At 33.3% G+C, this 25,481-nt stretch overlaps 1 protein-coding gene across 2 annotated transcripts in view; it reads left to right on the top strand.

The window, feature by feature from the left end:
- Positions 1-25,481, top strand: part of LOC129222424 (serine/threonine-protein kinase MRCK alpha-like) — a 177,173-nt gene that overhangs the window by 73,430 nt on the left and 78,262 nt on the right. For both annotated transcript variants that reach the window (XM_054856937.1, XM_054856936.1), the window contains exons 5-13: positions 951-1,046; positions 2,840-3,082; positions 3,183-3,239; positions 3,506-3,649; positions 6,883-7,051; positions 7,495-7,577; positions 19,281-19,360; positions 19,444-19,580; positions 22,362-22,484. In XM_054856937.1, coding sequence (XP_054712912.1) covers positions 951-1,046; positions 2,840-3,082; positions 3,183-3,239; positions 3,506-3,649; positions 6,883-7,051; positions 7,495-7,577; positions 19,281-19,360; positions 19,444-19,580; positions 22,362-22,484 — 1,132 coding nt within the window. The remainder of the gene's footprint in view (positions 1-950; positions 1,047-2,839; positions 3,083-3,182; positions 3,240-3,505; positions 3,650-6,882; positions 7,052-7,494; positions 7,578-19,280; positions 19,361-19,443; positions 19,581-22,361; positions 22,485-25,481) is intronic.

The following is a 25,481-nucleotide window of genomic DNA, read 5'->3' as shown; positions in this document are numbered from 1 at the left end:
ACTAATTGGGGATAAACGTTGCAAATAAAATTTCATAAGCAATGGAACAAATAATAGTTTGAATATTTACTTCTAATGAATTGAAAATATACTCTTTTAGGGGGGCATCACCTCCATGACCCTCCCCTTGTATTGACCACTGTTTATTACTTCTGTACAGTTATTACAATAATTACTTGTCTTATTCTTAACCTATGAATATTTTTTGTAACTTCTTTAATGCAAAGAAATGTTTAATTCATTTGTTATTAAAATACATTTTTATAAAGAATATCACCCATAGAAAAAAATATTAATCTTATATTAAAGGGACTGTATTTAGGCTAAACGTCAAATAGATTACTGCTGAGCTTTCCCAACTTTATAGCCGGTGGATCCCTTCCAGAGACTAATATTCAGCAAGTAACCCCTGTCATTAGAGTGTAGATGCTTGTAGTTTGTAGTTAAGTAAACTTAAGTAAATTATTCATTACTTATTAAAAAAATCTGGGTTCGCACAAGTGTGTTTCAAACGGAAGAACATGCGTTGCTTTTCCAATAAGCAACACACCATTGGTATTTTTTGTTATCCAGACAAAGTGGGGAATAAGTATTCTGGAAGGTAGATTTCAATATGCAGTCTGAAGTTAAATTTACCAAACATTCATATTCACATGATGACAGACTGCATGGTTTTGTTGAAGGAGAAATTGGTTTGACCACTTACACACCATTGTATCTGGAGTTATCGGGAAGTAGTTCTATAAGGAAAACTCTATGCTTCATTATTTTAATATCATTTAGCAAATTTTAAACTTTTCACTGAAGTTTGTGGCACCCCCCCCCCCTCACTAAGGGTTGGACATAAAAGTAATAGGAAAATTAAAGAACTAACTGGTAATTTTAATAACGTGAGTGTATAAATCCTTTGTATCTTTTTGGTTATACATGAATGTTTCTGTTCTTTTCAGACTGCTTGTTTTCAAGAAGAAAGGGACGTCTTAGTATATGGTGATAAGCGATGGATTACAAATTTACATTATGCATTTCAAGATGAGAACAATCTAGTATGTGTTTATTAGTATGCTGTAAACTTTCAATTATCCGTAGGTGGTTTATCCGCAGTGCTTCACAAATTTTTTTTTTCAGCAATGATTAACTCAGTGTATAAATGCACCAATTTTAACACAGCAAATAGAAAATCTATTTATATTTCTTTCTCCCCCCCCCCTCCCTTCAAATGATATCAAATCTTCCATGCTCACCGAAACCTGACTAGTTTGGTTTTAGATATACATTGCAAACTGATTTTTAGTCCTACACTACCAGTTGAAATCTGAGGCGGGAAACAAGTGGCCAGACCACACACACACAATTCTCTCAATTCACTCACACATCACACACACACAATTCTCTCAATTCACTCACACATCACACACACACAATTCTCTCAATTCACTCACACATCACACACACACAATTCTCTCCACACACACACACACACTCAATTGTTTGAACAAAATTCTCTCTCTTTTCCGGTATAACCTAATTTGATATGTTTTAGTTGATTTGCTTGCACGATTTGCTTGCATATTATTTTTAACTGGTTGCAGTAATGAGCAATCCTTGGTTAGCTTTAACAGACACTGTTATCATTTTTAGCTTTAGTTGAAATGTTTGAAAGTTCTATAGGTTTTTAAAAACTGTTTCATACACTAGTATAGTTTTTTACCTATTTTTAAGAACTATTTGCAAAATTCGCCCTCCCCCCCTTTCCTTGGATAATCGGGGAATTTACTGTACAAGTTACTTTTTCCTAAAGTTATTTTGTTCTATTTTATGAAAATTGTTTGTATCTCAATATCAGTTTAACAATCTTCTAGAAAAACATTTCAATTATTTTTAATTTTTAAGCAGCTATGAAAAATTCAAAAGTTGTTATTCTTACAGTTGCCAAAGAATTCTATTGAGGAACCTGATCTGCCAACCATAGCAGATTCTATGTTTCCATGATGGAAAAAATAACAGACGGTTTTAATTAACTGCTTACTATGGAACTTACTACCCCTTTTGTGTAAAATTTAACATTTTAGCAGATCACTTTTTCTAAATTAAGAAGAAAAAATAATATTAAATATTTGCCTGTATTATACTGTCAAAGACCAAACTAATGTGATTTCTAGTATCCTGCATGAGCTTGAGCAGCATAGGTTTTATTACCACTGTTATTCTCTGGACTGTTATTCTTTTCCAATTATCAAAATTTTCCCCACCATTATCAAAATGCAGACTTTATAAGCTAATTTATTAAAAATGTGTTGCATATGTTAAGTAATGTATTTAGGATTATTAATTTCAACAAATTATAAACAAAGTGGCTCCTAATGAAGTTTTTACTTCTGGCCTCTGACTGCTAAAGAATTTCTGCAATTTTAGGCTTTACGTTGCTGCCTACATAACATTTAGATGCACCAAGTGTTAGAAAAATATGTTATTTTAATTGCTCTTTATTTCTGTTAAAGGTTTATTTGTTTTAATTTGAGCTGTTTTTATATGAAACGAATTATAAAGTAATTTGCTTGTTCTTTCTCTGTGAAATTGGATTGATTTAAATTGCTATGTGCTTTTATTGTTACGTGATGAAATATGCTGACACAATTTAAATGCTTGTTGAACAATTTGTTCGTAAAATAAGCTTAATCAGATGTAGGAAAGTTTTATTTAATTAGATCATAACATCCCATAAACTTCATTTGCACTTTTCAATTTTATTGCATAGTAAAAAAAAAAGTATTGTGTTTGTAATATGACACATAACTTAAATTTCATTCTATATATATATATTTTTCTTTTTATGTAGTATTTTTTGATGGATTATTATTGTGGTGGTGATCTTTTAACATTGTTGAGTAAATTTGAGGATCGTTTACCTGAAGACATGGCTAAGTTTTACATAATAGAGATGATATTAGCTGTTCACTCAATTCATCAGTTGGGTTATGTTCATCGTGACATCAAGCCAGACAATGTGCTTTTGGATGCATCAGGTCACATACGTTTAGCTGATTTTGGTTCCTGTTTAAAATTACTAGAAGATGGTTCAGTAAGTTTTGAATGTTTTTATTTTAAGTTAACACTTTCTAAGTTTCACATCTATTCCATACGGTACTTTTCAGTGTTGTGATTATTTTTTGATTTTGTAGGTGCAATCAAATGTTGCTGTAGGAACACCAGATTATATATCACCTGAAATACTACGGGTAATTTCTTAATTTGTTCTAAATAGTTTAATGTTAAGAAGCAGATGTATAAAGAATTTGGATGGGTTATAAAGTTAAGAATAGTTAATGTTATGAGCTTTTATACAACTAACTCATGTAAGGTCATGTTTGTAATATTTTTAAAGAAGTGTATGTATTTAAAAGTCTAATAAATACTGTACATTTTATTTTTTGTTCTAAAAGTATTTTTGGTGAACATTTTCTTTTGCCTTGAATATTTCTTACTTTCTTGTTCTGAATTGTAGGCTATGGAAGATGGACAAGGAAAATATGGCCCTGAATGTGATTGGTGGTCTTTGGGTGTTTGTATGTATGAAATGCTTTTTGGGGAAACACCATTTTATGCTGAATCCTTAGTAGAAACATATGGTAAAATAATGAATCATAAGGTAAGTATCCTACTTCCCTTTTTCAGTGAATTTTATTATAATTATTGAAGGCAGCACAAATATAGATCTAGTACTTTTTATAAAAAAATGTTTAAGCAAAATGCTTCTTTGAAAAGGTGTTCTTTATTGAAAACACATCTTTTGCCATGAAAGCTTTCAATAACTTTTTAAATGGTTTTAACACTGGAAATAAAATCAATATTTATTTATATAGCACCTGGTAATTGAATCGGTGGTAATTGAAGCAGCTGCTTTAATAAATTAAATCTTCAAAAAAAAAAAAAAAAAAAATTCAGCTATTACATTAAAAAAGTGTTGGATATTTGAATCAAACATGCCGCACTAATAAATCAAACGTACATGGGTCATTTTCAAGTTCAGAAAAAATTAAAGTGGGTGGAATTAGATGAAACCTTTTATAGAAATAGATATATGTTAGAGCTTTATGAAAAAAATATTGATCCTAAAAAATAAAATTATTTTTTGAATAGCACTATACCCTCACACCAAACACTCATTTAAGTGTCATTCCCTCACTAGTGAGGGAAGTGACTTCAGTATACAAGATGGACTGACTTAGTTGCCAGTAATATGCTGATGTAATAATGAACTAATGTTCAAAATCAGCAAATTTTCATAGCAGTCATTTTGAGCTTATTAAGTTCAGAAAAATTAAAGTGGATAGAATCAGATGAAACCTTTTATAGAGATAGATATATGTTAGGGCTTGATGAAAAAAATATTGATCCTAAAAAATAAAATTATTTTTTGAATAGCACTATACCCTCACACCTAACACTCATTTAAGTGTCATTACCTCACGAGTGAGGGAAGTGACTTCAGTATACAAGATGGACTGACTTAGTTGCCAGTAATATGCTGATGTAATAATGAATTAATGTTCAAAACCAGCAAATTTTCATAGCAGTCATTTTGAGCTTATTAAGTTCAGAAAAATAATTCTGGTAATTGAATCGGTGGTAATTGAAGCAGCTGCTTTAATAAATTAAATCTTCAAAAAAAAAAAAAAATTCAGCTATTACATTAAAAAAGTGTTGGATATTTGAATCAAACATGCCGCACTAATAAATCAAACGTACATGGGTCATTTTCAAGTTCAGAAAAAATTGAAGTGGATAGAATCAGATGAAACCTTTTATAGAGATAGATATACACTGAAGTGACAAAAGTCATGGGATAGGTCTTAATATCGTGTAGGTCCTCCTTTCGCCCGGCGAAGTGCAGCAACTCGACGTGGCATGGACTCAACAAGTTGTTGGAAGTTTTCTGCAGGAATATTGAGCCATGCTGTCTCTATAGACGTCCATAATTGAGAAAGTGTTGATGGTGCAGGATTTTGGGCACAAACAGACCTCTCGATGATGTCCCATAAATGCTCGATGGGATTCATGTTGGGCGATCTAGGTGGCCAGATCATTCGCTGGAATTGTCCAGAATGTTCTTCAAACCAATCGCGAACAGTTGTGGACCGGTGACATGGTGCATTGTCATCCATAAAAATCCCATCGTTGTTGGGGTACATGAAGTCCATGAATGGCGGCAAGTGATCTCCAAGTAGCTGAACATAAGCATTTCCAGTCACTGTTTGGTTCAGTCGCACCAGAGGACCAAGTCCATGCCATGTAAAAACAGCCCACACCATTATGCTGCCACCACCAGCTTGAACAGTGCCTTGTAGACAATTTGGGTCCATGGCTTCGTTGGGTCTGTGCCACACTCGAACCCTACCATCAGCTCTTAGCAACTGAAATCGTGACTCATCGGACCAGGCCACGGTTTTCCATTCATCTAGGGACCAACCGATATGCTCACGTGACTACGAGAGTCGCTGAAAGCGATGTCGTGCTGTCAGTAAAGGCACTCGAGTCGGTCTTCTGCTGGCATAGCCCAAGGAAGACAAATTTCGCCGCACAGTCCTACCCGACACGTCCCTCGTACGTCCTACATTGATTTCTGCGGTTATTTGACGCAGTGTTGCTTGTCTGTTAGCATTCACAACTCTACGCAGACGTCGCCGATCTCGGTCGTTAATTGCACGCGGTCGACCACTGCGTTGTCCATGGTGGGATGTTATGCCTGAAATTCGATACTCTCGGCACACTCTTGACACAGTGGACCTGGGAATGTTGAATTCCCTAACGATATCCGAAATGGCATGACCCATGCGTCTAGCTCCAACTAACATTCCGCGTTCAAAATCTGTTAATTCCCGTCGTGCGGTCATAATCACGTCAAAATCTCTTCACATGAACAACTTGAACACAAACGAAAGCTCTGCGAAAGCACTGCGCATTTATACCTGTTCTATGCGATGCTACTGCCATCTGTATATTTGCATATTGCTATCCCACGAATTTTGTCACTTCAGTGTATGTTAGGGCTTTATGAAAAAAAAAAAATCCTAAAAAAATAAAATTATTTTTTGAATAGCACTATACCCTCACACCTAACACTCATTTAAGTGTCATTCCCTCACTAGTGAGGGAAGTGACTTCAGTATACAAGATGGACTGACTTAGTTGCCAGTAATATGCTGATGTAATAATGAACTAATGTTCAAAATCAGCAAATTTTCATAGCAGTCATTTTGAGCTTATTAAGTTCAAAAAAATTAAAGTGGATAGAATCAGATGAAACCTTTTATAGAGATAGATATATGTTAGGGCTTTATGAAAAAAATATTGATCCTAAAAAATTTAATTATTTTTTGAATAGCACTATACCCTCAGCACCAAATGCTTTTTTAAGTGTCATTCCCTTACTAGGGAGGGAAGTGACTTCAGTATACAAGCTGGACTGACTTAGTAGCCAGTAATATGCTGATGTAATAATCAGCTAATTTTCAAAATTTTAATGCTGCCAAATATTAGCAGAAATCAAAACTTAGGTTTCTAACTCAAAAACTATTTTACTTGCTTATGTACTTGTAAAAACATCAAGTCATACATTTATTCATAGCATCCAGTGTTAGGCAGTTTTGCCAGAAATATATTTTTTCATATTCAAACATTCAATTACTTTGGGAATCATGTTTTTAGGTCAGTACATGTCCCTTCTTTGTAAATTGGTTGCTATTAGCTGCCAAAGTTTTTGAATTGTTACTTTTTTCTCTTTTCTTGATTGTATAATTTATTTGTCTTTTAATCTTTTTATTCGTTATATCTGCTATATTTTTAAAGAAGGTCCTTTAACTTCAATGCATTATGTTTTAGAACTGTTTTGATTTTCCTGAGGATCCTACCATTATTGTCTCAGACGATGCTAAAAGTTTGATGAAGAGTCTGATATGTTCATCAGAGTGTAGGTTAGGGCAAAATGGCCTTGAAGATTTTAAAAATCATCCCTGGTTCATTGAAGTTGACTGGGAAAATGCAAGGAATAGTAAGAGCTATTTGTTATAAAGTTACTTGAAAAATATGTGAGTAATTATAGCTATATGTTTTGAAGCCAGTCTTGTAAACAATTTTAAATAATTTACTCAGAGTGAAATACTTGCTGAACCTTTTCTTCTTTTTGACAAAGAATGTTTCTGAAACCTCTTAAGGTTGTGAACTGGAATAATTATGACAGTTTGCTCAGTGCTGTACTTCATTTTTTAAAGTGTTGCTTTGTTCGTTTAGAGCTATGGTTTTAATTAAACTTGGAAAAATTGAAGGAACCTTTCAATTTATAAGCATTGATATTCCTTCATTCATTTAAAATGAATTTCTTTATTTATTTTTTGTAAATATAATTGAAAGAATTTCTTTTATGTCATTCAAGAAATTAACCCCTCTATTGCCCAATAATTTGTATTGAACATTCTATAATCTTATCTCTTACAGCTTCAGCACCATACATTCCTGAAGTTAGTAGTCCAACAGATACTTCAAATTTTGATGTAGATGAAAGTGATTTGAAACAGTCTGTAAGTTAGTTGATAAGTCTTCTTTAAACTGTAATTTTATTTAGAATCATTTTAAATATTTTTCTGAGAAAATGCACATAACACACTTGACATGTATTTTCTGGGAGACTTATTGCGTTATTTTTTTTTTCTCTAGAATTGTTTGCTACACTATATACTCTTGATTTCATGTTAGGTGCAGCAAAGGGTGAATGGTAAATTGTGTCAATTTGTGAGCCGTTTGTAGTATATGAGTTGTTGAGAGGGAAAATAGTCAAAGTCAATTCTTTTGTTAATAATTGTATTCATGCCAGGAGACATTAATTTAAACCGCATTATATTTCATGGGAAAGTGGTGAAAGTACCATTTGCCAATAGACTGTAATTGTAAAACAGAACAGCAGCATTGTTTTGTGCAAAAGTGGTTATTAAACTATTCAATTTCTCAAAATCTTGTTTCTTTGATTTGCACCAATTTGCTTTCAATGGCTCTATATGTATGGATGCTACCAAGAAAGACCAAATTAGGAGAATGTTGACTTTCACCAGTGATTCACTCAAAATATTTGGTCTTTTGCCAGTGTCTTTGGTATGTGAATATGGATATTCACCAACTAATGTTGACATTATTAGATTTCAAATTTTCACTATAATATATACACTTTTAAGGACCTCCTGCTTTGGGTAAAACAACAAGGTTGTCTTCATCACCTCATCCAACTGGTTAAACTACATTTTGTGGAAGGTACGGAGTAGACTGGAGTGCAGTGTACTGTAGTGTGTGACCATTTATCTATCAATCATGAGAAAACGGACTTGGTATCACTCAACTTTCCCCTCCTCTGAGATGAAAATTTTGGTTGCATTAGTCACTCAATATTGTTTGAATTAGATTCTTTTTGGTTTGAAAAATTCTTTAGTACCACAAAGTCAACCATTTTCAAGAGCAGTAGTTTTTTTCTAATGTATTTCATGGGTATAAAAATCTAAATACAAATTGATGTGCAGTGCTGTTAAAAGGTCCTTAATTTTGTAAGACAACATTGGTTAGATTCAAGGGCATCCGTTTTAGTTTATAATCTTGTTGAAATTGATTTTTAAGGCTATTCCAGTTTTAGTTGTGTCATCAAGGAAAATACAGCAATTTATTTTTGTACAAGTGCTACTTGGATTGTTTTGTACAAAAAAAAAAAAATCATATAATACTCTATTTTTTATAAAATTATTATTATTTTTTTTACTCATAAAGTTTGGGGGAAAAAAAGAATTTTTTTCTAATGATGTTTCTGATGATGAGGATTATACTGCCTTGGGAAGGTAAAGGGCAGTAATTGTAAATTTTTAATTTTTATGTGTTTTTGTCGTCTATTGTACTTCTGCTTTATTGTACAGGCTTGCTTATTTGGTTTCCACTAAAAATAAAGCCTGAAAAAAAAAAAAAACATAAAATTCCAACATTTCTCTATTGTTAGTATGGAATCCAAAATGTGTTTTTTCAAATACTCAAAAGCTCATTTCTACAGATATTGCCCTTTACCTTCTCACAGCAGAATAGTTGGGGCAAACCTAGTTATCTGGTGGTATTGTAATGTTGTGATAATGATTTACGTAGCATTTACTATGTTGCCAGGTTAGGTTTGTCCCAACTATGTACATTCATTATTTAAATATCAAGATATGTATTCAAGCTGCAAAAGCTTTTCCCTTAGCTGTTTCATTGTAAAAAAAAAAAAAACCCTGTTTGCTGACATTCAATAAAATTTGAGTGTATTTCAGTATTTTTTACCCGACTGTGCGTGTACGACTTATAAGTCTATGTATGTATGTATGTCTGTTCCTACGTCAATCGATTTGTGTTAACCTTGGGAGTGTCACTAAACACATGACAGTAATCAAAATTCACATTATCAACAACCAGTTGCCATATTTTGTCAGTTCGGGATCGACGCACATTGGGTGTTGCACACTGTGTCGCACGCAGGTAGCGTGCGACAAATGCAGGTAGTTTTTACTGGCTGAAATTTTTTGTTTACTAATTGCAGGCATCGCAGCGTTCCTATATTCCTATATTTTCCTATATTTCTGAAAAAGTTCCTATTTTCCTATAATTCCTATATTTTCCTATATTTTCAGTTTCCGCTTCCTTTTTTTTTTACTTTTCCCCCGACTTTTTGCTACTGCCTTTCCCCGACCCACGCCCAGACGCCATTTTATATTAGCAGGGCTCCCAAATGGTCCGCTTTTCCCGCCAAAGTTCGTTTTTTATGGTTAGTCTGCTTTAGACCGCTTTTTAACATTTTGGTCTGATTAGACCGCTTTTATATAGTTTTTACTTAAATTTCAGATTTTAAAAGTTTTTCATTTCGTTAAAAGTTACTGTACACCCAAACACGCCGCCGCAGCGCTTGTTAAACCAAGTTCGTACGCCCATAAAAAAAACCTTGAAACGTTCATGGAAAAAAAAAAGGTCTTTTTTTTTTCAAGTGCTTGAAAACCTTGAAAATGTATGCAAAGTTTCTTTATTTCTTGAATTCTTTCAAAAATCATTGGATTGTGTTAGAAACACGTGTCTGCAATCATTTACAAGTTTTGTGCTTAATAACGTTGGATTACTGACATTTTAATATGCTACCTTAGTTTAGTTTATTTTTCGTTTAATTTTAGTAATTAACGAAGGAAAAAATTTGGAAACCATGACAAAATTGAGCTTATTCGGACTTCGCGGAAAATTGCTTCTCGCGTTTGAAATTTCAATCCTTTTGCATCTTGTAAATATTTTGATGTGTTCCATAATTGGAAGTTATTTTGACATATGCTACGTTAGTTTAGCGTATTTTTAGTTTAATTTCAATAATTAACGAAGGAATTACTTTGGAAACAATAGTAACATTGAGCTTATTCAGACTTCGCGGAAAATTGCTTCTCGCGTTTGAAATTTTCAACCCTTTTGCATCTTGTAAACATTTTGATGTATTTGACAGTTGGAAGTTATTTTGACATATGCTGTTATAGAGTAGCTTATTTTTCATTTATTTTCAATAATTAACGAAGGAATTATTTTGGAACCCATGGCAACATTGAACTTACTCGGATTTCGCGGAAAAATGCTTCTCGCGTTTGAAATTTCAATCCTTTTGCATCTTGTAAATATTTTGATGTGTTCCACAATTGGAAGTTATTTTGACATATGCTACGTTAGTTTAGCGTATTTTTCGTTTAATTTCAATAATTAACGAAGGAATTATTTTGGAAACCATGATAACATTGAGCTTACTTGGACTTTGCTTTTTGTGTTTGAAATTTGAATCTTTTTGAATCATGTAAATATTGAAACATTTTGCCCCATCGAATGTCATTTTTCCATATGCCACCTTAGATTAGCATGTTTTATGTTTAACTTAGTAGAAAATAAATGTTTTATGGGAAACATGCCAACATTGAACTTGGTTCGTGAAAATATGCTTCTGTGAGCTTTCAATCGTTTTGCATCTCATAAATATTTTTATATTTATGACAATTAGAAGTTATTTTGACATGCTACGTCAGATTAACTGGATTTAATTTTTATTTAAATAACTAAAAAATTAATAATTTTTGTGTTTAATTGAAGTTTATTTAGTTTTCCAAACTTAATTTTGATTATTATTTGCTTATTTTCATTTATTACTTTTTTTTGTGTTGGGGGGGGGGATATTAAATTTAAATGATTGAGTACATAACATTTTAAAGTAGCATTTGTATATGAAACAAAGTTGAATTATGTAATTTTATTAGGTTGAATTTGTGTACATCATTTCATTGTCATGATGCCTGCTGTTGTTGTCATGTGCCAGCTAGGCTGGCAATTTGGGGTGCGCTGCTTCATTTTTCCAACCGCACTGTCATTTGGTGTGAAGTCCGATTTCCACAGTACACACATGTCATAAGGACCAGTTTATAGGGTAGGCAATTATTCACAGCATGACAACAGATTCACACAAAGAAAGGACAAGAGAGAGAAAGTAAGTCCATGCCCGAGTCGGGATTCGAACCCGGACCTTCCTGTTGCAGTCAGACTTCTCTGACCACTAGACAAGGCAGTCGGCATGATGCCTGCTAAGGGGGATTTGTCCCCCCCCCATAAATGTTCAAAGCACTCATGGTCCTGCAATCATGGAGTAATTTTTTTAATGTAAGCTTTATGATTCTTGAAAATATACTTTAAATATGAAAATTGCAAAACTCCTCATGTGATCTGCTTCCCTTTGTAATTGAGCATTTCAGACATTTTTAGGAAAACTTTGAATACAGTAGATCTGTTTGGTGTGTGATAGATTCATATCGGTTGTGAAGGGATATAATGCATTAAGAAGCATTACAAGACAGAAAAACACAAAAATAATTTTAAACTAAGGAAAAATGAAGCACAGCTTCATCTATCCTTCTGTGGGACTACCAGCATCCCTGGTTCAATTCAAAATGTATCATTTTGCCTATTTAATTCTAAGGAGGCTGCCTTAAGTGCTGAGCTAAGTGCCTCCCCCCCCTTCATCCAAATGTTTGTGTAAATAATATTATTATTCAATGGATAAAAAGAACAGTTGTGCAGAAGGTGATAAAGGAATTGTATCATTAAAAATCTCAGTATTATGGTTAATTAACAAATTATCTGCATGGATTTAGCAGCAGGCAGCTAATTTGCCTTTTGGTGCTTCCTTGGGTTTAAATGAATGGTCCACCCAAGGTCATCTTTTTAATCTTAACTGGTCCTCTTTAGTCCTCTTTTTAATTGAAAATGGTCCTCTTTTACCCTTTTCTAAAGCTAAAATGTGTTGGGAACCCTGTACCGTGTTTCTTCCTGAGTGGAGCAGCGTTCGACTTTAGCTCGTCTGTGCAGCTCAATTCTGCGACCATGAAGCTCCTGCGCAAGTCCTCAAAACTTCACTTTCGAACTCGGCGTCGATGAACTTGGGTGATCATGATGGGCGCATGGGCTGTGTAGGTTTTGACGATGTCATTCTAGGAAGGGCTCTCCGGCCACTTACCGTTTCAGGTCTCCACATGCAAGATTTTTTTTCTTTTTTTGGAACTTTGCATTTGGCTACGGCTGCAATTATTGCTACTTGCGGGATAGCTCATCTTAACTTCGATTGCTTTGGTTTTAATTGTGTGGATTTGTAGGTGCTGCAGTTCGCGTATCAACTAAACGTTCATTTTAATAATAATGCCTCCGAAGAGACCGCACAGCCAAGTTTTCAAAAAAGAATACGCAAAGCTGTTCCCGATTTTAAAGGAATTGAGGAAGTCGGAAAGACATGCACACTTTGGGGTCGTTCCAGACCCAAATTGGGTCCGCTTTGCGGCCCCTTCACAAATTTACGCATCGTAAAAGCGGCCCCATTCACAAAATTCCACATCTCAAAAGCAGCTCATTCACAAACTAAATATACAAACAACATAATAGGGTAAATCTGGAGCTATCATTTTTTTTCCAACCGGAAAGCTACCGGACCAGCAGCTACATGTGAAACATAGTCGCTATAAGATAAATAAATACCTTTGTGCTGAATAGTAAAGTCAGAACAAACAACGTAAGTAGAAGCACAAATTTGTAAATTACAGCAGACAGTCGCTATATTTGGTCATTCATGGGATGGAATCAGACAAGATGCTTAAGTGCTTAAAATTATAAGAACAAAGCAGAATTATATTTTAAGACTTATTTACGCGTATGTATTGCACTTATGTCAGGTAGTGTTATTACATGTTTTTAATCAAATAGTAGTATTGCATTTTGAAAATAAATGTCATACTGGCCAGCCTTGTTATAAAAATTCCTGTATATGCTCTTTTTTTATTTTCAAAATGTTCCTATATTATTTCGAAAAATTCCTATATTGTTTGCAGAAAATTCCTATATTTTCCTATATTTTTGTTGGCAAATGTCACTTTTATCCCTGTAATTGTGATCCCATTGGCCGAGTGGTCTAAGCGATTGCTTCTCCCACTTGAGGTGGTGGGTCAAGACACCCTTGCTCCGGATGTACTTTCCCCTCTTTCTGATGTAAATTCTTTCATTTGTTGTTATATGTATTCTGAACTGTAATAAAAAATATATAATGCGTAACGAAGGCAAGACACTCAGATTGTAGTCCTCATCAAAATAACCATAAAAATTAGCCAACTCATTTTTTAAATGTTTTTTTAAATACTATGGGCTCCGCCCCTTGCTCGCTGACGCTCAGCCACCCCCGAAGATTGCTTCGCAATCTTATTTCATTTGGGACAATTTAAATCATCTAATAGAAAGAATCAGATTAAAAATATGTGTTATGAGCTCCGTTTCGAACAAAATGAAAATCTTCCTTTCCTTCCTGTAGAAAATACAATTTAAGTTAAAACCCTCATAATTAGAGCCCAAAGACAGAAATAACTTGATAGAAATATGCATAACCAAGATATTTAAAAAAAATAATTAAAAAAAAGTGCTTTGAAGAGTGCCCTTTTCCCATGTTCCAAACTAACTTTTACCAACTTGCACAGCTATAGATGCTAAAAGAGGCTTCTGAGCACTGCAAAACAGCAGTTTTGTTTGTTTGAAAAGTCGCTTTCAAGTTTGTGGTCTCAAGTAACATATTTTGCTCTTACAGGCTTAAATTGAGTTGAGTCTAGAATTTTTCTGAAATAGAAACCTTTATATCTGCTGCTCTAATCAATTGAAAAAATTTAAACACACTTTATTTGATGAAAGAAAAAAAAAAAAAGAAAAAAAAAACCCTCTTTCAAAGGACATATAATATTAAGGGGTGTTGGAAATTTTTCATCCTTTTAATAGGCAATTTAAGTGAAATTTTAGCTTAAAATATTTATTGGAAAAAGAAAAAAAAAACTAATTTGAAACTTGCAATAAAAAACCCTAGGTGCGCACCCCCGGGCCTCAAAGTAATTTTAAAGTTTCAAGGCTGTAGGTGCTATGGGGTCTACTGAACCACAAGGCTTCCTTTCACAACTCAGACTTCCTTTCACAATTTCTTTGACATTACTTTTTTTAATATATAGAAGTAATTTGGATAGCTTGTGTTAGCAATCTTACTAAATAACTAAATGAGATTATTTTAAATTAAACCTCTTATTCAATTTTTTTTTTCAAAAAAATTTAATTTCACTTGAATTAAAATATTATTAATTTTATTGAATAAAATTGTTAAAGAAAATTTTCTAAATGTGAGTGGGAAAGAATTATTGATGCAGGCCGAGGAGTCCGTCACCTTTCTCACCTTTAGTCACCTTTTGAAAATTTAGTTACTTTTAGTCACCTTTTGCAACTTTTGTCACCTTTCTCACGTCTTATGATTTTTTTAAAAATAATTAAATCCTTGAAAAGTATCTGAATGTTAACAGTGAAATTAATTAAAAAAGTAGCATTAAATATACCCCCCCCCCCACCTTGTTGTTGTTTAAGAAAAATAGCTATGCTACCGGAAAATCCGGGAATTTTTTTTTTATTACTTGCATTGCACCCTATGAGCAGAACCAGTCTTTCTATCCCCCTTCGACCGTCAGACGCATTTTCCGCAAGTCTCGTCTAAACGCCATTTTGTTTCCTATCGTGTTTCTGGCCATAGAGTGTTGTTCGACTAAAGTTCAGCTGTGCAATTTGTTTCCACACACTTTGTTGAGTGAGTGGTCATCGAATGCAAGTTGTCTTCCATGTTTATCAAATGACATCATTTGAAGTCTGAATCTCACGGAATCTCACACTCATCTCTAGCCAGGCGCGTTACTTGCTTTTTTTACTTTTACTGACTTCAAAAGTCGCGACTAAACAGCCACAAGTGGTTCGATTTGAAAAAGGGGTGATGTGTTAAGGAGGCGTGCCTCGATGTTTTCTTTGAGCACGGAATAGTGAAAAGTTTTGGTTTGTGTTTGTGTTTATAGTGTCACTTTTTGTTTGCACAGAAATGGTTAGTTTGGGTTTTATTTTTGCTGCGCAAGTGCGAAGTGAACTTCGTCTGTGTAAACATTTCTTAACATTTCCTTTTTTGGTGCGTCTCAGAGAATCTCCGAAATTTTTTTTTTAGGTTTCAATGCTTTATATGGCTCGTTCCAGTAAAAATAAAGCTTTTAGAAGCAAATGCTAGCCAAAAGCTTTATTTTATGCAATGGCGAGATTGATTTTATTTAAGTACGGTTTTAACATGGTTTGGTAATGTAATGATTTGGTTCTTCCACATTCATTTCAAAAAGCTACTGATTTTATAATCCAGAGATTTTATAAGTGGCAGTTAGTGTTTATTTATTTATTGAATTGGAACAAAAAAACTGCTGTGAACCTATTTGGAACAAAATGCACTACGACAGTATTTTTGATAAATGCGATATTATTTTCCTAGATTCAATAAGTAATAAATTTATGTTTAAAAAAAAAGAAGAAAAGAAGAAAAAAAAACAGCCAACCAACGCATCTAACAAATGAGTCCCAATTGAAAAAAAAAAAAAAAAAGTACCCTCACATCAAGTACCCTCACATTGTTATCTTTATCACCCCTATTTTGATCAAATCAGAAGAGATCATGACAGCATTCCTGCTAATTCGGCATTATTTTTTATTCCTAAGCCTGATAAATTGGGGATTGCAAATTGACTAGGACCAGTCTAGCTGGGCCCAGAGCCTGTTGCTGGTCATCACTTTTGTATTTGTAATTATTAATAACTTGATATAATACTACATTTTTTACCTCCCATGGACATGTCATGGAATACTTTCAGAGCTTGTTAAAAAAATAAAAAATAAATAAAACAAGAAAGAAAAAATCATGAACATTTTCAGGCATATGAAATGATATTTTCACCATTTTATTTTTGCATTGTAAGTACAATTATCATTTTGTTAAAGTCTGATTTTTCAAATTGGTTTTCTCAGTTATTCTCTACTGTCAAGACTTTCGATTTAATATTTATGCTTTGTATTAACTAATAAAAAAGAAAGAATGCTGATAATTTTTCAACAAGCTAAAAAAAAGAGAAAAAAATAAACAATACTAAAAACGTGATTGAATAACATAAATTATATGTTCAAGAAATGCATCATCTTGCTTTTTACTTCACAATTTCAAGCTTTATTATGCCGATTATATATATATATATATATATATAGTATATATATATATATATATATATATATATAAGATTAAGCAAACAGAATTACAAATATTAAACAAATTATAAATAACAAATGATGATAAAAAGGAAAAATGCAAACAGCTATTAAGTAGGAATAGAAAAAGAGTGAATCCAGAGCTCATCAGCCGTGGAGGATTCATTAATTATGGTCAAAAGACCAAAATTTTAACTATAAACTAGAAGAGAATGTTTAAGCTCCAGTACATGTAATATAGAGTAACAATGGGCAAACGCACCACTTGCTAAGCTATATATATATATATATATATATATATATATATCTTTACTAATATTATAAAGAGAGAGGGCGGATTTTTGTGTGTTTATATGTTCGAGGTAATCTCCGGAACCACTGCACCTATTTGAAAAATTCTTTCACTATATGAAAGGTGCTTTCTTACTGAGTAACATAGGCTATAATTCGAAAAAATCCGATAAATAGTTCTTTTTTTTATTCAAATTTAGGCCCAAATTTAACGTGAAGTGCCTATTATTGGCAATTAAAGGGGTGAAAAATTACTTGCACATATTAATATTATGTATCGTTAAAAAGGGTAGAATTTTTTTCGTTCTGAACAATTTATTTCAATGCTCTAACTTAATAACGGCGGGAGTAATTTGCGTTTTTAGCTCGAAATTTTTTAGGCTTAGCTGAAATTTAGGCACTACTTTCTTTATTAAATCTATCAATAAAAAGTGAAGGAATTGTCCCACAGTTTTCTTTTTGACAGCATTGGAAAAAGCGAGATTTTTTACTCCAGATCTCTCTCAACTTATGGTCGAAAAAATTAGCTTCTATCTTCAAAGGAAAAAAAGTTACAAGCGTTTTTAAATCAATTTCGAAATATGTCATTTTGATTCAGGTTGTCGATCATTTTATTTTTGCGTTTCCATTGTTACGCTTTTTGAATCCATTGTATATTTTCTTAAACTTATTTTATTTCATGTTTCCATGGTTACGCTTTTAAAATCCATCTTTCGCATTTTAATTTCTTAAAAGTATTTTAATATCTGTTATCATCGTTTGAAGGGTAATTTTGCATGGTGGTTTTTTTTTCTTTTATTTAAGTTATTCTTTAAGTTATTAAGTTACTTTTTTGATTAATTGTTGAATATATGTCACTTGACACAATTTTTGTTCTCAAGGTAGACTGAGCAAAGCCGGGCAACGCAGCTCCTAATAAATAAAGATTTTAAAGCTACTGTCAATGTGATTTTATACCTTTTTTTTGTTTGGCGAAACATTTATTATTGCCAAAGAAAAAACATCCGCTTCACTCGCAAAAGGGATGGGTTCCGGTAGCGTGGTCGCTTGGCATGTTAGGCACTGAGCAGGGGGTTCAGTCTAGGATTATTGTTTTAAGACAACCGTTAATGTAATTCATTGTTTTGGCGATTTGTTTTGAAAGAAAAGAAACTTTTGATTTGTTTTTATCCGAGTGAAATGTACGACATTTTCTTCTTCTTTTTTTTTTTTTGACAATGATTTTTGAATGTTCCACGAGATGTTTTTTTTTTCATTAGACGAATGGATTATGATAGCTTAGTTGCTGGGTAAGTTTTTCGATAAACAATAGAGCTGCAGAATTATTTTTACATTTTAAAGGTATTATTTGATGTCTTTTTTTGTTTATATGGCGAAATATTTTAAATTGCAGTAAAAACCGCTTCACTCGCTAAATAGAGTTTTAAAGCAACTGTAAATCTAATTTAATGATTTGACGAAAAGTTTTAAATTCCAGAGAAACCTTAATAGTTTTTTTTTTTTGAAAAGGTGTGTACTTATTTTGTACAAAGAAAAACGATAATTTCACATCAGAGGCGGAGGGGGAGCCAATTTTTTTTATTCAACGGACTTCCATTAAATTTTTAGCACGGGCATCGCTGTGCGGGTCCTCTAGTATATATATATATATATATATATATATATATATATATATATATATATATATATAATAAGGTTACATAGAGTTTACACTAAATACACTGAAAGTTTTTTGAAAATGTCTTAAAATTTTTATTTTACTACTTCTAGTCCTATAATATTCATTTCCAAAATTGTAAAGAAATCTTCACAAGAAATATATAGGCTATTTTGGTAAAAGTCAGTAAAAAGGGATAATCCTTTTCTGTTTTTTGAGTTCTTAACAAATTGCTTTTGGTCACCTTTTAGTTACTTTTTTGTCACCTTTTAATCACCTTTGTTTTCAAGTTTGTCACCTTTCTCACTTTTTTCAAAGGCCATCAGCAGTCCTCGGCCTGTTGATGCATATATTTGCCAAACATTATTTTTGCCAATAGGCTAGTTTCAGGCCTCTCACTCTCCTTTTGTATTATTTTAAAAATCTCATACTAATTTTGTAGTTAACTTAAAAATGTATTTTTAACTTTTTGACTTTTGTTTAGAATTTTTTAACGTGAAGACTTATTTTGTTTTTTCTTTTTTGTTAGTATATAACTTTAATGATATAGACATTTAGAATTGTTCATTTTTATGAAGTTTATTTATTTTCTTTTGCATAATATGGTTTAAAATTGCAATTTTTTTTGTGTTTCAACTAGGAATCCTCTCCGCCAAATTCTAATTCTGTGTTTTCCGGGCTTCATTTACCTTTCATTGGATTTACTTATACCTCAGGGAGGTATGTTGGATACTTTGTCTGTGTAATATGTATTGATTATAACTTCTCATATGATAAATTAACAAACTTGTTACTTTTTGCAGTAAACTTTCAGACTTGGGTTTTCATAAACTTGGTAACTCTATCTGTGATATGATAGATGGAATCCCAAATTCATGTTTAGAGCAGAAAGTAGAAGTATTAGAAAAGGAAAAAAGTGATTTAGCAAAAAAAGTGAAAGGTAAGTTAATAAATTTTGATAAGGTGAATATTCTTGTATGTATGGCTATGTGAGTGTAGAATACATAGATTTTTGTTTTTTGAAATGATTACAGTGAAACCTTCTAATAAGTGAAGGAATTATATCATTCGTTATCCTCTTTATAGAAATATCTAATAATTGAAGTGCACTTGTCATAGCTATACCAAACAATATACTATTATTTTTTACATTTATTTGTATTTTCAAATTTGCTATTAGGTTTATTCTGTTTCTTTAACACTTTCCGAAGCGGTGGTCACAAAAAGGGACATAAAAAAAAAGATTCTCTTTAAAACCACAAAAATGGTTGCAGCAGGTAGTATTTTGTTCTCTTTAACGATCATGGATGGCAGCATTACTAAAAGGGCTTTTTCTGTCACCTTAACTTTCTTGTTCAAATCTCCCTAATTTTTATACTCAAAGTGGTAATTTTTGTAAAATTTTAACTTTTTAAAATTTACTCTTAAACAGTTGACCATTTTTTTGTTTTCCCTAAGGTGTTCAATTACATTACTGTAAAAGATTTTGTTTCATTTTTGATTGGATGAACAGGGTTTTTTTCTGCCCGAGATGGGCCGTGTCAACAAATCTATACCTTAGAGCCAGACCGACGTAAGTCCAAAAATTTCAATTTTCAGTTTATTAGTGCATTGTGTGTAGAATTCTATTCCATGTCGAGCCATGTAAACGAAATTCTAAAAAAAAAAAAAAAGTTTGTAATTATTTACCAGAGTTAAAAGTTTGCACTTTGCATCTTTTTCATGTGCCAGACAACCTTTCTTCCTCTCTCTGTGAAATCATAATAACGTGACTTACATTGTTCTGACTCTGAGGTGCGGAAAGGAAGACACCACCTACTCTGAAAAAAATAATTATTCTTTTTAAGTTTAAAACACATGTGTAGATGATCAATTACACACTCTCATAATGTTTTTCCCAACATTTCTAAAATTTTAATGACCCACGCTGGAAAGGGCTAAGACATGGAATTATATTTTTTTTGTTATTATGTAAAATAAGTGTCTTGATTTCAAAATAAATGCATGTTTCTCTGAAAATAACTATTATATTTAGTTATCTTTTGTAGCTACACATTATTACATATATATCTAATAGTAGCAATATACACAGTCCAGTCACATTAATGTGACCACCAGGTACTTTCCACGTCAGAGTTAAATAACCAATCACAGAAGGCAGGTGGCAGCACAGTGCAGTTGAGCGTATATAAAGGGTGTGTGAGGGCTTCGGAAAACATTTCAATCGTTGGCGTAATGCAGAAACGAAGCGATTTATCCGACGTCCAAAAGGGCATGATCATTGGCTTTCGGGGCAAGGGTGGAAGCATTTCCGAAACGGCTGAGTTTGTGGACTGTTCGCGTGCCACTGTAGTAAAAGTGTACTGTGCATGGCAAAATCTGACTGTCCAAAATCAGCGACGTGGCAAATGTGGTGCACCACGGGCCATAGATGACAGAGGCGAACAACGGTTGCAGAGATGCATTCGGGCAGATAGACGGGCTACCGTTGAGCAACTGACCACCAAAATGAACCAAGGGGCTACCAAAAGTGTCTCCCAAACTACTATTCAGCGAACATTGCTGCATCTGGGCCTCCGAAGCAGACGCCTGGTTCGTGCACCTATGCTGACTGCTATTCATCGACGACGAAGGCTAGAATTTGCACGCCAGTACAGCAGCTGGACGTCCACTGAGTGGCGACAGGTAGCATTTTCAGATGAATCGCGTTTTATTCTCCATCGGACAGATGGACATTGGCGTATAAGGCGTGAAACCTCCGAAAGGAACCACCCTGCAACCATTGCCAGAACGGTCCAAGCTGGAGGCGGGAGCATTATGGTCTGGGGAATGTTTTCCTGGCATTCTCTGGGTTCACTGATCATTGTGGAAGGCACGATGGATCAATACAAGTACGCATCCTTGCAGACCATGTCCACCCCTACATGCACATTGTTTTTCCTCAGGATGATGGCATCTTCCAGCAGGACAATGCGAGGTGCCATACAGCAGCCAGTGTACGTGCCTGGTTCGAAGAGCACCAGGATGAGTTTACGGTCCTCCCCTGGCCAGCAAACTCACCTGACTTAAACCCAATCGACCATCTGTGGGACCATCTCGATCGAGTTGTTCGCGCCATGGATCCTCAACTGTGTAATCTAGCGCAGCTGGCCCCGCATTAGAGTCGGCATGGCTCAACATCCCAGAGAACACCTTCAGGGACCTAAGTGACTCTCTTCTTGCATGTCTCGCAGCAGTCCGCTCTGCAGAAGGTGGTTATTCTGGCTTTTGACAGATGGTCACATTAATGTGACTGGACTGTGTATGTAATAATCTGTAGCTATTTAGGAAAAAAAAATTCAACTGGTGAAAAAATATAGCTATTAACTCCAGAAAGGGTGCTGATCCCTTCACTAGTGCTTCTACTAGTACAAAAACTTTATATTTCAGACGCTTTCATGCACTTCCATTGAGCTCACTAATTTTTATTTACTCTGTTTTTCTTAAATATAATTGATTAATTTTTTTTCATTATTTAAAATTTTTGAGCTTAAGTTCAAAATATCAAATGTGTCTGGTATTTTAGGTTCTTTTTCTTCATGTTGTTCATTAGCAATATTTTTAAAAAGACCTATAAGTGAGTTTAAAGTCAAATGATATACATTTAATAATGCTCATCAATTACTTAATTTTCTTTTGTAATTTCCTAAGATACTTTATTTTACCACTTTAATTGTTTCAGAAATGAGTAATACTGTTCAGAAAAGCATTGATGGAGAAGAGATCATGAATGTTAAAAATTATTCAGATCTCGAAGTTAGGAAGCTGCAAGATGAAGTAAATACCTTAAGGAAAAGATCTTTAGGTATTTAAACTTATCTTTGATTTTGCTTTTGTCAGAACATTTAATAAATGTTGAATGATGGATAGGAAATTTAAACCAAATTTATGTTGACTTGTTAGTAAAGATCAGCTAATTAAAAAAAGAAAAATAATTTTATAGCAGTAATTGTAAAATATAAATTTTATTTAAATTATAGTAACTGTTTGGATTTAGAACAAAATTAAGAAATTACTCTATTTTGCTTTTTAAATGTAGTTGTTCTTCATTTCAAATTAAATATTTGAATTACAGTAGAGTCTCGAAAATCCGAGGTAATTGGGTCTCACGCCACCTCGGATTACTGAAAACTAGGATTATCCAAAAATCTTTTGAACCCTGTAAGGCCACGCGCTGTTTTCCTCATGCTATGAAAAGGAAATATTGTCCTCAAAAAAATTATCACTCAAATTTCAACATAAGTTTATGTTTTAGTTCACCCTAAATGAGTTTTGATTAGTTTTTTCTTGATATCTGCATGTACTAGTACGTGTTGCAGGCACTCAAAAATGCCCTTTGATCCTCCGCGAATAAATTTTGATGAGTTTTATTGTGACATTTGGGTCTATGTGTGAGCGTATGTATATACCTCACATAATGCATAAGCATTAGTCATAGAAGGATAAAATTTCTTCTAAAGAATTCATATAGCGTCAAGTTTTGCACTTCTCTTTTTAATTGCAATCAGATATTCCAAAAGAGCTATTGTTTGTTCTTCGAAGCAAAACTGGTTTAATTTCAAGTTATTTTTTGTATCAACCTACTTCCTACTTTCCCCAAGGCATCTCTTAATCCATCTCTAACTCTCAATGAATATTTCATGCCCTTGGCAAGTGTTATGATATAAACCTTTCAATATATTTTTATTTCCCTTTTGTATGTTGTTAAGGAAGTTCTACATACCTAAATATTCCAATTATCAGTTTAAAACTTTTTTTGTCTATAAAAAGTAGTGATGTGCCGGATCGTTAAAAAAGGAGATCCGCGGATACGGATTCGGATCATTTATGTCAAGATCCGCGGATACGGACCTCAATTCTTTTTTTAACCCAAATCAACTACGCAAGTGTAAAATTTCTTCAAAAAATGTCATCTACGGCGAAAATATAATCAAGATTATGATTTACTCTTTAAAGAAATCTCCGTTAAAATTGAAGTAGAGTTGGAAGGAATGTGTCAGCTTTGCATAAATGTTTAGATAGAATGAGAAAAATTATTTTTAACTTGCTCGTTAGATGTAGGATACAGGAGCAAGAGTGTAAAGCTGCTTCTGGACATGCTAGAAATATTTTTTAACATTTTATTTCATCATAAATGCAGCGCTGACCCATTCCAACCAACTTACCCCAACCGACGAAATAACAGAGCCGGGAACACCTTTACAATCAGTAAATAGAGAATTTAGTATCACTTTTTTTTTAAGAATGCCGAGAAAAACCAAAATGAAAAATAACACAAACCCCAAATACATAACAAAAACCAATGTTATAAATAAAAAAAAAATCCTCAAGGGCCGACCTCATATGAAGATGAATTTCGCGGGTCAGAACACACATTGTTAACAAATATGAACCAACAGCACCAGCAGATAGAAATTTTAAATCATTGAGCTTTTTCGTCTTGTTTTCCAACTATGAAATTTCTGCTAATCACTTGTATAAAGGCTTAGAATTGCATTTAGAACTTACTTAGCAGGATAATAGCTTCTACTGTATATAACATGGAAGTTCCAAATAAATATAAAACGCAGAAAACTTCGTTCTTTCAATTAGCTCCAATATTTTTAACGTACGGCTAAATTTTTACTACCATAATTGTGAAAAACGTTAAGTCGGCTTTTAATTAATATCTCCCTCACTCCAATAATTAAAGTTCTACAAAAACGAGGCTAATCTAAGCACACTTTCTTTGAAGTCAGCTTTTGAACGAAAAAAAGAACTATCAAAATCGGTTTATCTGTTTAGGAGCTACGATGTCACAAATAGACGCACATATACACATTTTTAAAACTTATTATACCTTCCTTTTTGCGACGGGGGATACAAATTGGCCTCGGAAATGATACTTTATAATTTAAATAGGGAATAAAACCTAATTGAAATGGAATTTAATAGTCTTTTATTCAAATATTTAAGAATTTTTAGAATAGAAAAGATCCGTTTAAGATCCGTCAAAAAAGTAACAGATACGGATACAGATCTTTATTTCCCTCGGATATCCGCGGATACGGATATCCAATAAAAAGTATACCTGAAAAATATCGACAAAGCACCTTGAATGAAGCGGAACTTCAGACTTTTGAGACTCAGATTTTCGAGACTTTACTGTATGAAGAAAAAAAAGGCTATGTAGAATTTCATGAACAAGTAATGTGAATAAAATGCCTTTGAAGAATTAACATATGAGGCAGTGAGTAGCAAAGGGATGTAAGTGGACATTTTCAAGTTTTGAGTAAAACATGTATAAAGATTACGTCCTAGATAGGCTATCATTGAATTTATTTTCTAAAGCATACTGTTCATCAGCACCTACCAGGGCTACTAGTACCATCTCTTGCCCCCAAGACAGAGGAGGGTTCACCTACCATTTGTAGTGGTTATCTCCAAATTTTTACTTTTGCCACTTGCATCCCTTTGCTTCTCACTACCTCATATTGACTTAAACTGATGATGAACTGACTTGATTTCAGCAATAGAGTTTTAAAAAAGGCATAATGTGCAAAATCTTTTCTGGCTTAGTAATAAGTTAAATTATATTTTAATATTGATTGTAAAAAGTATATTAATCTATAAACAATCAGAGTAAGTTTTTTAGATATGAGATTCTTTTTCAGATTTACGATTTCCAGGGCGGTCATTCAAAGCTCGTCAGCTTGGAGCTCTCGTCAGCTCAACCTAGCCGCAAGCTACGTTCGAGTAGATTAGAATACTACTTTGCGACATTTCTACGTCACAACCGATCACGTGAGCGAAAATCTCGATC

This window comes from Uloborus diversus, chromosome 5, assembly GCF_026930045.1.
Source record: "Uloborus diversus isolate 005 chromosome 5, Udiv.v.3.1, whole genome shotgun sequence".
Lineage (NCBI taxonomy): Eukaryota > Metazoa > Arthropoda > Arachnida > Araneae > Uloboridae > Uloborus > Uloborus diversus.
This window is presented reverse-complemented; position numbering and strand designations above follow the sequence as displayed.